Below are 14,315 nucleotides of genomic sequence, written 5' to 3'. Positions count from 1 at the left end.
GTACTTGGCCTGGGAGTTGGTCATTTGGTTCAATGAAAGCAGTCCCCAACCTTAAATTTGATTTGGATCCATTGAAAATGTTCTCATCACAGTCTGCAAACCAATCCAAGCCTAATTCTGCTGGAGCAGATTTTCATGTTAAGTCGCATTCTTATTGCACCACAGCTTCCAAAACTAGTGACAGATTCAGCTGTTGACTTTAACAAGAAGAAAATGTTACTGAAGAATTATTGGCTGTTGGTACGATGACATAATGGGGGGAATTTGAACCTAAAAAAACAAGTGTGTTTGGAGCAGGTGGTTGGTTAGAAGGGCTGAAAGTGCATCAGGAGGTGAGTTGCAACCCGCAAATTTCTGCATTTATATTAAGCATGTTGAACTGCGTGAGAGAAGCCTTCTCAAGAGAGGCAAGTTGTCAATTTAAATATGTTAAAAGGCAACTAGCAGCTGTTTTAGCAGGGCTTTTGAGCGCACCAGTTTTCCTGGGCTTCCTGGAACTCACTAGTGAAAGCAAGGTGAGGGGACAATGGGAATTGAAGGGGCTGAATAAATGGCAGGCAAAAAATTATTTAAGTATTGAGATAATGCACCAGCTTCCTTACCTAAGTGAAAGGCTTTTGCTCACAGGAATTGTTCTGCGAGTATGCTTTCACTGCTTTAGAGTTGACTTCCAAGACTTTGGAGGTCATTTTTCCAATTCAGTGTTTTGTGCATCTGATCTACACTTCCCACTGTCAGACATCAGTTTAGCATGGGTACCATGTATGCAGCTTTACCTTGGACCTCAGATAAGGATCATGATGAACAGCAGCAGCTTTCTCCTCACCCACCTCGCACTCGACAGGAGAGAGGGGATAAGCAGAGGTGCAGCTCGCAGGAGGCGATACCCTCAACACAGTGTATACACTCCTGCTGCTAACCTCCTCTGCAATCTCCAGCCATGTCTTCTTGTTCTTTGAGGCAGGCTTCTTCCTCCTGTTGGCAGGGAAGGCAATCTCCCTGCAGGCACTTGCAGAATGCAGCATCAGCTCTAGGGAGGTATCAGTAAAGCAAGATTTAGCCTTGCAATAATGGGAACCTATTGCCCCCATTTCTTCCTCTGATGAAATACCTGGACAACCTTTCAACTTTTACCTTCGGAGGGTCCCTTTAAAATACTTCAGCTGAAATACATTCAGGCAGGTCATCAACAGAGCTGTTCGAGTTAATCTGCCAGGAAACCCAGAAGTCAGATGCTACTGCAGTGGCGGGATTAAAAAGCTACTGGCAGATGCACTGTTAAAACTTTGGGTTCCCCACATGCTACTGGGCTCCCCATTTGCAAGCATATTGACAAGTCAAAATTCAGCCTGTGTTAGAGCACTCACATGATGCACCCCAGAGTAGGGGCATCCAAGTTTACCATTTAAATTCTGAGTTTTTGACTTCAGCTTTGCCTGGCTGTAGAGGTTTTTAGGCCCTTCTCAAGAAGAAAGGAATACAGCAGAGGATAAACACCTCATAGCAATAGTTTTAGAGTAATGTTAGCAGAGGATTGTTGTACAGTTTACCTACCTTTTCTCTTGATCCATTCGATGCATGGACCAAGGAGAGCAGTACAGAAAAACAAAGAAACAATGAAAGAAGACCATGACAACCATGGATCTATATTTCACTAAGATAATAAGAGTTAATAATGGCTGTTTAATTTCTTGTGATTTACTTCGATCACAGTTGGTTATCGATTACACCTGTACAATATCTGCATCGATGTTTTCACTGTGGTATTCATTAATTTTGCTGAACAAGTTTTAGAAGTTCAAGGATTGGCAGCACTCACTTAATATTTTGACTTTTGTATTCTCTCTGCAGAGACAGTCATTTTTCTTCATCATGGATAGGATTTTGTCTGTGTTTATAAAGAGGGTTTATTGTAACAGGGTGCAGAAGAAATATTGCCCTCTCCTTTGTTCAGTAGTTTTTACAGTCAGTTAAATGGTGCTCATTGAGGTACTTGGATTATTTGCATGTTGGAATGAATATTAAATATGTAGGAAGAATTGAATCAGAAATTCCATCAAAAGAATTAGGCTGAGATTTTAGCATAATTATGTCGAAGATTTTATATGTGATGTCATTTTGCTTGTGCATGTACTGGCTGCTGAAAGAAAATGTTACAACCAGTGGTTAATGTGAGAGTTATGGCTGTATTGCAAAAGATTACTTTTAATTCTGACCATACTTCAAAAACGTCAAGTACATGATACATAACTTAATGCACTGCTGACAAATACATTTTTTTTAACTGTAATCTAAATAACAGAGTGCTCAACATTATAAAGGGTAATTTCAATAATCACACTAAAAATTCTGCTAATTTCAGTTAAATATAGATGTATGGTGTTGAGGTCTTCTTTCATTGAAAGGTAACTGCTTAGTATTGTTAACACAATCTGAATCCTGCATTATTGTGTTTTAAATTGGGTTTGCCCAACACTAATATTAAAATTCAGTTTTCAAGATTGCAATCTGTGTTTGGCAGAGTTCTAAGTAGCACTGGAATGCTTTCAGGGTAAATTTCTAAGCTCATTTCTAATGACTAAAGATACAGCTTTCATGTGATCCTAGATTAGCTCGAATGCCATTTTTTGAGGATCTGGTTTTGGTAAGTACTCTCTCCTCATGTTCCTGCTGAGTAGCCTTTTTACTATTTGTTCATGGGATGAGGGCATCACTGGCAAGGCCAGCATTTATTGCCCAACCCTAACTGCCCTTGAGAAATTGGTGGTGAGCTGCCTTCTTGAACTGCTGTAATCCGTGAAGTGAAGGTACCCCACAGCGCTGTGAGATAGGGAGTTCCAGGATTTTGACATAGCAACAGTGTCATGCTCGGCCCACACTTGCCAAGAATGAGGCACATCAATTTTGTCATGAACATTGATTTTTAACTGTTGTTGGAGTGAGGAAATGACTTGTTAAACAGATCAGCTGTGGCTGTGAAAAAATTTTCATACTAAAAGACATCGAAGGTGAGGAAGCACATTCCAGGGACTGCTAAGAAGGATACAATCCACAAAGGCCAGGACTGGTTAGACCAGCTAGTCACATGACTACCTGGCTGTTCTAGGGTTTTCTTTTGAACTGGCCACAGAGAGTTTGAATTTGGAAAGATTGTTTGCTCCTGGACTGAGAAGATCTCTCCTGTCTGCTCCCATCTCTTTCTCACAAGCCTCTGAATCCACTGAAGACACATGAACCCCAAGAGAGAAAAGTCTCCGACAGCGAACAAGGTTTAAGAAGAATACTGGGCCCTAACGAATAACAAGATCTACAGTGAGCTCAAAGAACCGTAACAAAAATTCTTCAGATATTGCCTCAAACTTTTCCACTTTATTTTTCTTCTGCTCTTTTTTGTCTCTATTTGCATGTATGTATCGCATATGCATGCCAGGATGGGCGTGTCGTGTATCCATAGGCGTCAACTGAATTACAGTTTATGTTTGAGTTTAATAAATTTCAACTTTTCTTCTTCAAACCTAAGAAAGCCTGTTTGTGCTGGTTTCTTTGCCTTCCAATTGGAAAGCAGTGAACAAAATTAAACCCTGTTACGGTAAGACCAGGTGAAGGCTGAGAGGGACCCCTAAACACCTTTCTCACCTGGTTGTAACAACAGTGAAGGAATGGTGATATAGTTCCAGGTCAGGATGGTGTGTGACCAAGAGGGGATCTTGCAAATGGTAGTGGTCCCATGCTCTTGTTCTTCTTGTTCGTGGAGGTCATGGGTTTGGAAGGTGCTGTCGAAGGAGCCTTGTTGAGTTGCTGCATTGCATTTTGTAGATGATACACACTACTGCCACTGTGCGCTGGTGGTGAAGTGCGTGAATGTTTAAGGTAGTGGATGAGGTACCAATCAAGCTGTTTGCTTTGTCCTGGATGTTGTCAAGCTTTTTGAGTGATCTTGGAGCTGCACTCATTCAGACAAGTGGACAGAATTCCATCACACTCCTGACTTATGCCTTGCAGATGGTGGACAGGCTTTGTAGTCAGGAGATGAGTCACGTACCGCAGAATACCCAGTCTCTGACCTGCTCTTGTAGTCACAGTATTATGTGGCTGGTTATGTGCCTTTGCATTTCTGGTCAATGGTGACCTCAGGGTGTTGATGGTGGGTGAATTCAGTGATTGTAATGCTGTCGAGTATCAAAAGGAGGTGGTTAGATTCTCTCTTGTTGGAGATGGTCACTGCCTGGTACTTGTATGGCATGAATATTACTTACCACTTATCAGCTCAAGATTGATTGTTGTCCAGGTCTTGCAGCATGCTTCATTATCTGAGGGGTTGCAAATGGAACGGAACATGATGCAATCGTTAACAAACATCGGAACTTCTGAACTTATGATAGAGAGAAGGTAATTGATGAAACTGCTGAAGATTTTTGGATGTGGTAGTGTAGTGGTAATGTCACTGAGCTAGTAATCCAGAGGCCTGGGCTAATGTCGCAGAGACACTGGTTCAAATCCCACCGTGGCATCTGGTGGAATTTAAATTCAATTATTTAATAAAAATCTGGAATTGAAAGCTAGTCTCAGTAATGGTACCATGAAACTATCGTCAATTGTCGTAAAAACTCATCTCGTTTACTAATGTCCTTTAGGCAAGGAAATCCGCTGTTCTTACCTGGTACCTGGCCTACATGTGGCTCCAGACCCACAGCAACGTGGTTGACTCTTAGCTGCCCTCTGAACTGACCAAGCAGGCCACTCAGTTCAAGTGCAATTAGGGATGGGCAACAAATGCTGGCCTTGCCAGCGATGCCCACATTCCATGAAAGAATAAAAAAAACTAGGACACTACCCTGAGGGACTTCTGCAGCAATGACCCTGAGGATGAGATGATAGGACTTCAACAACCACAGCCATCTTCCTTTGTGCTAGGTATGAATCTAGCCAGTGGTGAAGTTTCCTCTGATTCCCATTGATTCAACTTTGCTAGGGCTCCTTGCTGCCAAACTCGGTCAAATGCTGTCTTGATTTCAAGGGCAGTCACTCCTGCTTCATTTCTGGAATTCAGCTCTTTTGTCCATGTTCGGACTACGGCTATAAAGAGGTCTGGAACTGAGTCGTCCTGGTGGAACCCAAACTGAGCATCGGAAATCAGATTATTAACAACTAAATACCACTTGGTAGCAGCGTTGTGACATCTTCCATCACTGCTGATGATCGAGAGTAGACTGATGGACTGGTAATTGGCAGGATTGGATTTGTCCTGCATTTTGTGGATAAGAATTACCTTGGCAATTTTCTACTTTATCGGGTTAATGCCAGTGTTGTAGCTGTACTGGTATAGCTTGGCTAAAGGTACAGCTTGCTCTGGAGCACGTATCTTTAGCAGTACATCTGGGATGTTGTCAGGACAAATAACCTTTGATGTATCCAGTGCGCTCAGCTATTTCTTGAAATCACTTAGAGTGAATTGAATTGGCTGAAGACTGGCTTCTGTGATGCTGGGGACCTCAGGAGGAGGCCGAGTTGAACCATCCACTCAGCACTTGTGGCTGGAGATGGTTGCAAATGCTTCAGCCTTGTCTTTTGCGCTGACGTGCTGGGCTCCGCCATCATTGATTATAGGGATGGTTGTGGAGCCTCCTTGAATTAGTTGTTTAATTGTCCTCCACCATTCACAAAAGGATGTGGCAGGGCTGTAGAGCTTTGATCTGATCCATTGGTTGTGGGATTGCTTAGCTCTGTCAATAGAATGCCGCTTCCACAGTTTAACATGCATGTAGCTTTGTGTTTTAGCTTCATCAGGTTAGCACCTCATTTTTAGATATGTCTGGTGCTGCTCCTGGCATGCTCTCCTACACTCTTCATTGACCCAGGGTTAGTCCCCTGGCTTGATAGTAATATTTAGGTGAGGGATATGCTTGGCCATGAAGGTACAGGATACAGTGGAATATGATTCTGCCTTCTCAAAGAATTTTCTCATTTCGGAGCCTTAAGCTGCTACAACTGTATCTGGCTTCTGGAATTTGAACAATCAAAACAAGCAAAGCCACCATCATCAATTATTTCAAAAGTAAAATTAATGTTAGAACAGACAATAATACTATAAATGATAGATGTAATTCCGCAATATTGTAGATACCAGAATATTAGTACAATAATACATTTTTAATTCAATTTTGCTTTGTTTTTCTGGGGAATCTGTTGATCTCCTACCAAAGTTACAGCGAGTGTTTGCAAGAAACCTCACAGAGTATCAGGGTCAATTGTAACTTTAATTTTTTTGGCCTGCAGTCTTCCCTGCTGTCAGGGAGCCAGAAACTTTATTCAGCAGAGATAAGAGCCCAGTAAGGTAGTGTGAATAATCCATTCATGATTGAAAATTGAAGGCTTATACTGCACTAAACCTTCTCTTTTGTTTAAACAATTGATTATCATTACCAAAATACCTGTCATCAAACATTAATTTTTTGGACAAATTCTAACTAGATTTAGCTTAGTACTCATTGGCATCCTTTTGGTTTTAACAAGTCCATTGTGCCTGTGGCGGCTCTTTGATAGAGCTATTCATTCCCTGGCTGTTTCCCAATAACCCTACAAATGTTTCCTTTTCAAGTGTATATCCAATTCTCTTCTGAAAGTTACGATTGAATGTACTTCCACCATCCTGTCAGGCAGTGCATTCCAGATTATAGCTCACTGTGTAAAAAATAATTTCCTCATCTCTCCTCTGGTTCTTTTGCCAACTACCTTAAATCTGTGTCCTCTGGTTACCAACCTGTCAGTTTCTCCTCATTTTCTATCAAAACCTTTCAGAATTTTGAACACCTCTATTAAATCTCCCCTTAACCATAAGTGCTGCATCTAACCAATGCAGTAATCAATCAAGTGCTGGAGAGTAGGTAAGGCCTTAACAAGAGGTCCAAGATTCCTTTGCAAAACTGATATGCTGGAATTGAAGCAGCATTCCGGTTTTTCAAGCAGAAGAAATTGGACTCTGGAGAGTCTTTGAGCTGCTGAAACTACAATTGCTTGTACTTGGCTAATAACACATACATAAGGACAAGAAGCAATACGAAATTTCATGGGCACATTTACCCATCAATTCTCATTAACAATGATAAATATCCAGGCTGTTTCTGCTTGATTTTATGATTTCTTCCATCTAATTTTATGATTCCTTACAGAAAGGCACAGGAAGGAATAAGTGTCCATGCCAATTTGCAAGACTTGTAAGTGCCCCTGTGAGTAGCAGCTGTACAATGAATGAGCGCAATAATCTGGACTGGAAATTCAATCATTTTATTTATCACCTTCTAGTTCAGTTTGCCCTTATTTGGCATTCAGTTTTACACTGCACTGATTTCAATTTTATCTCAATGCAGTATGTAGCATTTACTAAAGGATAAGGGAGAATAATTGACATTGATTCTGATTCTGACCACAAAGATCCAAAGTGAAAAGTGTTCCCTTTATAACAATCTAATTTGTAGTTGTTAAGAGGCTATATTCTTAAAGGAAATGGCAGGAAATATGGGTCGCAACTGTCAAAATCATAGTTGGACTTTGTGAATTTCTGGACCAATATCTGTAGGATTTGCCAGCGGTGTTGGGCATATTTTCAATACCTATTTCATTAGTAGTGAATGAAACATACAAAAGTGATTCCCTCAAGAAGTGTGGAACACTGAGCCTTATGGTCTATGTCAGTAAAGAACTGGTGTATTCCTAGCAAGTGCCCATGGGCACAATTTAAGTCTTGTTAAACAAGACTCTTGTTCCCACATAGAAGCTGTGAACCAATTGATTTTTCACAAGATTACAATTTATTTATTTTTTCTTTAACCAATCCTACAGCTCTGTGTCTATCTTTCTTTTGAGATCTTCCATACTCCGATGTTATCTTGTTGTCCTTCGGTACTGTGGCCAAGTAGTCATTGTTTGGGCCAGATCTTGTGAAGGCGGCGGGGCTCCTGGCACTGGACTGAAAAGACGGGGGGAGTCCAGCCTCGGACTCTTCACACCACCCACCCTCCCCGTCCACAGAGTGATCCTCCAGTCTTTTTACATCTAGGTTTCATGAGCTGGGATCCGTCTCCCTTTAAATACGGGGATCCCGCTTCCAAGAGCTGCTGGCCAATCAGAGGGCCAGCACCTCAGCAGTATTGGCAGCGCCACCAGGCGCAGGCTCAGCACTGGAAACCTGGACCTCAGGTAAGTGATGTGCAGTCTCCGGGGCCAGCCCCAGCAAGGTGGGGTGGGGGGAGCGGGGTTGTCCCCAGGGGTAAAGTGGTTCCCAGTGGGGGTCCTCAGTGGGCTTACAAGGCACCCTCCCCGCGTGGCGGAGGCCCCCCTGCCGCTCGCAAGATCCCAGCGGCAGCCGGAAGTGGCCCTTAATTAGCCGTTAATAGGCCACTTAAGGTTGTCAATTGGCCTCTGAACAGAGGGCTGTCTGCGGCGTATCCCGCCCCTAGGAAAATCACTTGGCAATGGGTCAGCTACGGGCCCTCCGCACCCCCCCCCCCCCACCTCCCCACCACCCATCGTGATTCTACGAGCCCCTCTGCCTCCAACCCTGCCTCAAGGGGGCCCATAAAATCCAGCCCTCGTGTGATCTAAGACAGTTAGATTTGGAACGTTATTATCCATTAAGAGTCAAGCCTCATGTTGTTGCTGGGTAACTGTAAGGGAGAACCCTGGCTGATGCTTATTTCATTTAGTTCAAGGCACCAAGGCCAACTATAGCACCCCAATTTCTGCCCAAATTGGGATCAGCTACCAGAATTACAACAGGCTGCCCATAGAACAGGCGTCTACTGATCTGTGTGACTTAGGAATGCACTGAATAGTGAGCTGAATATATAACGCCACCAGGGAAATCAAAATTATATATGATGATATCATTGGAAATATTTTGGCTAAGTTGTAATTATTTGCCACACAATTTGAGATATTTTATTTGCCTAATCACTTTCTGAAGATTTTGATCTTAAATTAAAAATATTTATGGCAAGTTAGTGATATTACATGTTAGCATAGGAATGTGCTGTGCTGTGGATTTGTGGTTTGTAAATTTAGATGTACCAGATGGTGAGTTTCTGACTTCATCAGGCATTGCAAGGAGCCAGGAAGCAGAGACATGATATATCCCTGCAGGGAGACAAAATCAAGAAAGTAACTCGACAGTGGCTACACACACACAGACATGCACTTGTGCATTGGTATGCATTTGAACGGAGGTTAGAACCAACTGGCAAATCGCAAGTACCTGATAGCACAGGGCTTCTTCTGTTTCTGGGATTTTCTGGCCTGCTTTGAAAGAGTGAAACTTCTTCTTACTTCTTAGAAGGTATATTGGGGCAACAAATGCCACCATTAGCAAGGGCTGCTTGTGCTGGGACTACCTGCTTCCTCGGCTCATTCGGGACCTCATATAGTATTGGATGCCTATTAATTAATTCATAACTACCAGCCTGCAGATGAGCAAGTAGATCCTGGGTGGGATAGAGTACTGAAGAATGGTCAACTTAAAAAAAAATGTTTATGTCCCCTCTTACACAGGGGACCAAAGAAGACATCACTGCGGTTTGAAAGCACTTGATTTCCCAGCTGCGTAAGGCAGGCTGGAGATTTCCCCATGGTGGCATAGGTACCCATCTACACTGTGAACATTTGGTGCCATCCAAATAAACTGCAGGGTGAGCACTGGTGGGCATTAACAGGTGCAGTGCCAATGTAACCACTGAGATCATGGTCCATGGATCTTTTTGGGCATATGGCCCAGCAGGAACATATAAAGAATGAAAAATTAATTTTGAAAGGATGAGGGACGATGCAAGTTGATTGTCTATCGATGCATTGTGAGGAAGAATGTGCCATCAGAGAAAAAATAACTTTTCACTTTTTCCTGGCTGTTTATAAATAGAAGGATTTGATGTGTTCCATAGCTTGTTGCATCTGTTATATTTCACATTGTGTACTTACAAAATATCAATTTGAGAAAATAAGTGCAATATTTGCTTCTTGGAGAATGAAAACTCATAAGTCCTTCAGGGATAATTTTGAAATACCTGAGAGAGGAGAGTTATGAACTGTTAGATTCTTGCATTTATTTTATGGCATTTCTTTCAGCTTTGCAGTACAATTGTTGATTTATATTAATGTATCCAATTTGTACATCAGATGTAGTATCTCAGTAGAAAAATCCAGTACATAAAATATTGCTCCCTGCTGGATCCTATTTATTACTGAAAACTTTGCACTAATTCTTCATTTGTTTTCCAGCTGTTCCCCGTACTAGTGCCACCCAATGCAGTTCTGTTCCTGAGCCCAGATACGGCCGAAGGATAGGTTCGGAGTTTTCTGCAGGTTCTATTGTTCGTTTTGAATGCAATCCTGGATATCACCTCCAAGGCTCAAAGGCTATTCGATGTCAGGCTGTGCCTAATGGGTTGGCACAGTGGAATGATACAATACCAAGCTGTGTAGGTAAGTGCAACTGGAATTGCCTTGTTTTATGATATTAGGAATTTGCAAATGCATTCAGACTTATGAGCATTTTTCAGCAGGATAGTGATATATGTAAATCTGTTGACCATATTTGCTGTCTCCAGCTTTTATCGTGTGCTGTTCTACAGCAAGCAACTTTCTTTAGCTGATCATTTGCTGAAAGGTCTGGTTGATAGAAATGGGTTTATAAAATATCCAAATAGTTTTCACCCTTTAACATCATTAAACATATTTATTTAACATAGTTTCAGTCAATAAAACCTTTTTTTTAACATTGCTTTGGTCTGTAAAAATGGCAGAATTCCAGAAGAGCTGGTGTCTGGCCTCTATTCTGCCCTACTCCTGAGTGAGGAATTTCAGGGCCAGTTCCTTCAATGAAGGAAACATCTTAACTAATTTCATTGGTGGGTGCTCAGAGGAAAGGCAAAGACAGCAAAAAGGGAAAATTAGATAAGGTGAGGAAAACCCTTGGTCAGAAAATGTTTTTTAAAGGAGCAGAGAGAAGTGGAGTAGTGATAGAGAGTTCGGAAGGGAGTGTCAAAGAATGGGGCTGCAGTCACTTAATTTTATTGCACTAGCGATGGCACAAAGGAGGGGAGAATGGACAAAAGCTGAGATTTGTACAGTATTTAGTGGAGATGAGGCTGGAGTCAGCTGTAGAGGTAGGGCCGGGTAAGGTCAGGGAGTCAAAGACAAGAATTTGAAATTGAACACATTGAGAGATATGGAGCCAATGTAGGTCAATAAGGATGGAGATGAAGGTTGAGCAGGCTGTAGTTTGGAACAGTTTAGGAACAGCTGAGGTTTGAACAAGTCTAAATTTGCACAAGGTGAAGGGTGTGAGTCTGGCAAGGAGGGTTTTGGAGAAATTCAAGTCTGGAGGTGACAAGGGTGTGGATAGGAATACAATGACTGAAAGGCTGAGGAGGAGCTTGTTGCCAAGACAGAATTAAGGGTTTTGTTGATGGATAATGTGGAGTTTCTAGCATGACTCTGGGTCCAACAGGCTGCCAGGAATTTGCATGATGTTTATTTTATTTAGAGATACAGCACTGAAACAGGCCCTTCGGCCCACCGAGTCTGTGCCAACCATCAACCACCCATTTATACTAATCCTACACTAATTCCATATTCCTACCACATCCCCACCTGTCCCTATATTCCCCTACCTATACGAGGGGCAATTTATAATGGCCAATTTACCTATCAACCTGCAAGTCTTTGGCTGTGGGAGGAAACCAGAGCACCCGGCGAAAACCCACGCAGACACAGGGAGAACTTGCAAACCCCACACAGGCAGTACCCAGAATTGAACCCGGGTCGCTGGAGCTGTGAGGTTGCGGTGCTAACCACTGTGCCACTGTGTTCTTCAGCTTGAACATGTGGCAGGGGAAAGGAATGGTGTTGATGGCAAAGGAGTGGTTTCTGCAGGCGAAGTGATGTGCATCCATGGTGAGGACTGCAAATAATGGCTTTGTCTTTCCTGCTGTTCAATTGGAAAATATATTGGCATGCATAATGTAAAGTCAGGCAGCTCAATGGCATGGAGGTGGTTATGGTTGCATTAGGACAGATATGGAGGGCATTTAAACAATTCCAGCTGTGAAGTTAAAGCATTGTTAGAGGATTCCATTGTAAGTTGTATCAAATACCATGAGAAAGTTGAGGGAGACAATGAAGCAAAATATACCACAGTCACAGTCAGAAGATATCTTGCACAATTTTTATGACGGTGGGCTCAGGTTATATGTCGTGCAGAAGAGGGACTGACAGGATTTAAACAGAGTGTTTTGCAGAAGATGAGCATGGAGCAAGAGGTGACAACATAACTGAGTAGCTGGATCATGGGCAGGCTATTTGAGGAGAGGGGTAATAATGCCAGTTTTGAAAGGGAGTGAGACAACACCTCAGCAAAAGAAGTTGTTGAAAATGTCTGCAAACATGCAGGTCAACAGTGATAAATCAGTGGTTAGGAATTAGGGGAGAGGTTCCAGGAGCTAGAGGAGGACTTTATGGAAGCGATGAGCTTGATATAAAAGGGAGATAGGCGAGAAACTGCAGCGTGGCAAGGAATCATTGTGGAGCAGTTCAGGGAATATGGAGTGAGAGAGGAGGTAGTTCCAGAGGCCATGAAATTCAACAGTTCTTTGCACTTGATGTTCGAGGTGAGAAGGAAGGGATTGAGCAAGTTTTTCTGAGGAGGCAGTCTATAATGTAGGAAAGACAAGATGACCCTTGGCGAAGTAGAATCATAGAAAGTTTACAGCACAGAAAGACGCCATTTGGCCCCTTGTGTCTGTGCCAGCTGATAAACGTTTTACCCATTCTAATCCCACCTTCCTGCATTTTGTCTATAGCCCTGCAGCTAACGGCACTTGAGGTGCATATGCAGACTCCTTTTGAATGCGTTGAGGGTTTCTGCCTCAACTACCCTTTCAGGCAGTGAGTTCCAGACCCCCACCACCCTCTGGGTGAGAAAACTTTTCCTCATCTCTTTAATCTTTCGACCAATCATTTCAAATCTATGCACCCTCGCCACTGACCTCTCTGTTAAGGTAAACAGGCCCTTCACCTCCACTCTATCCAGGCCCCTCAACATTTTGTACATTTCAATCAGATTTTCCCTTCAGCCTTCTCTGTTCCAAGGAGAACGACCCCAGACTATCCAATCTTTCCTCATAGCTGCAGTTTTCCAGTCCCAGCAACATCCTCGTAAATCTCCTCTGTACCCTCTCTAGTGCAATTACATCCTTTCTGTAATGGGGTGACCATAACTGCACACAGTACTCAAGTTGTGGTCTAACCAAGTAAGAGGATTTGGTTGAAGATACATAACTGTGCTTAACATCAGCAAGTCAGATCTGATGCTGAATGATTAGTCCAAGCTGGCTTGTGTTTGCAACCCTCAGACCTACAGGAGTAAACATGTGAGCTGTAACAAGGGTCCAGCAAAGGTGATTGCTGCAAATGAGGGTGTTATAGGCAGAGGCAAGGGAGCAGTTAAACAGGTCAACAGTGGCCTAGCTAATATTTTGATAGCCAGTAGAGCGAGGTAGAGTTGGGAATTTGTGAGTTAGTTAGTTAGTGAGGGAGCCAGGGAAAGGCTTTTCCATGGGAGGTTGGTGAGAGCCATGAATTTGCAGGAAGGCAGGAGAATTTGAGTGGTAAAATTCACAAGGAAATGATCAGAGATACACTTGTCTGTGATTGAGACCGCGGGAATGCAGAGAAGACAAGAGTTGATGAGTTCAGTGGAGCTGGTAATTGATGTGAATGAGAATTTGTTGTAACAGGTCTATGGGTTTGGAATGTGGGATGGGGGATTTTTGTTCCTCCCATTCCTGAGGAAGAAAGGAAGAAATTGGTTATATATGATATCTTGGCACAGTTATTGGCTTGTATCATTTTTAACATCTGATTAATATACAAAACTGTGCTTGGAGCTTTGGCTGGAAGTTGTTTAAGATTATATTATCTCAGTGCTTATGTGGGTTTCCACAATATGAAGGAGCAAATTAATTGTGGATAGGAGAGCAGAGAAGATGAAAAGAGTGGAAATTTAGATAAAATCACCATTGCTGAGGAGTGGCTTGGTTCAAATACTCAGCGAAGAGGTCACAGTGAGGAAGTCAGCACTGGGCTTGGCAGGGCACTACATGAAAAGGATTTTAAATGAGAGGCAGGAGAGTTAGAATACAGCAAGATGCAAGTTGAAGAAAGTGACAGACCGATAGGTAAGAAGACAAAACAGGACTCCGTAAGATATAAAGGCTGTGATAGCAATATGGGCATGGCAGTTGTTGAAACCTGTAGCCAAGCAGGGA

General features: G+C 42.6%; 1 protein-coding gene across 3 annotated transcripts in view; it reads left to right on the top strand.

Annotated features, from left to right (window-relative positions):
• The window catches only part of LOC137355859 (CUB and sushi domain-containing protein 1-like), a 1,186,508-nt gene that overhangs the window by 673,127 nt on the left and 499,066 nt on the right, over positions 1-14,315 (top strand). For all 3 annotated transcript variants that reach the window (XM_068021465.1, XM_068021474.1, XM_068021456.1), the window contains exon 29: positions 10,267-10,470. In XM_068021465.1, the coding sequence (XP_067877566.1) occupies positions 10,267-10,470 (204 nt within the window). The remainder of the gene's footprint in view (positions 1-10,266; positions 10,471-14,315) is intronic.

This window comes from Heterodontus francisci, chromosome 3 (assembly GCF_036365525.1).
Source record: "Heterodontus francisci isolate sHetFra1 chromosome 3, sHetFra1.hap1, whole genome shotgun sequence".
NCBI lineage: Eukaryota > Metazoa > Chordata > Chondrichthyes > Heterodontiformes > Heterodontidae > Heterodontus > Heterodontus francisci.
Note: the sequence above shows the minus strand (reverse complement) of the source record. Positions and strands in the feature narration are given on the sequence as shown.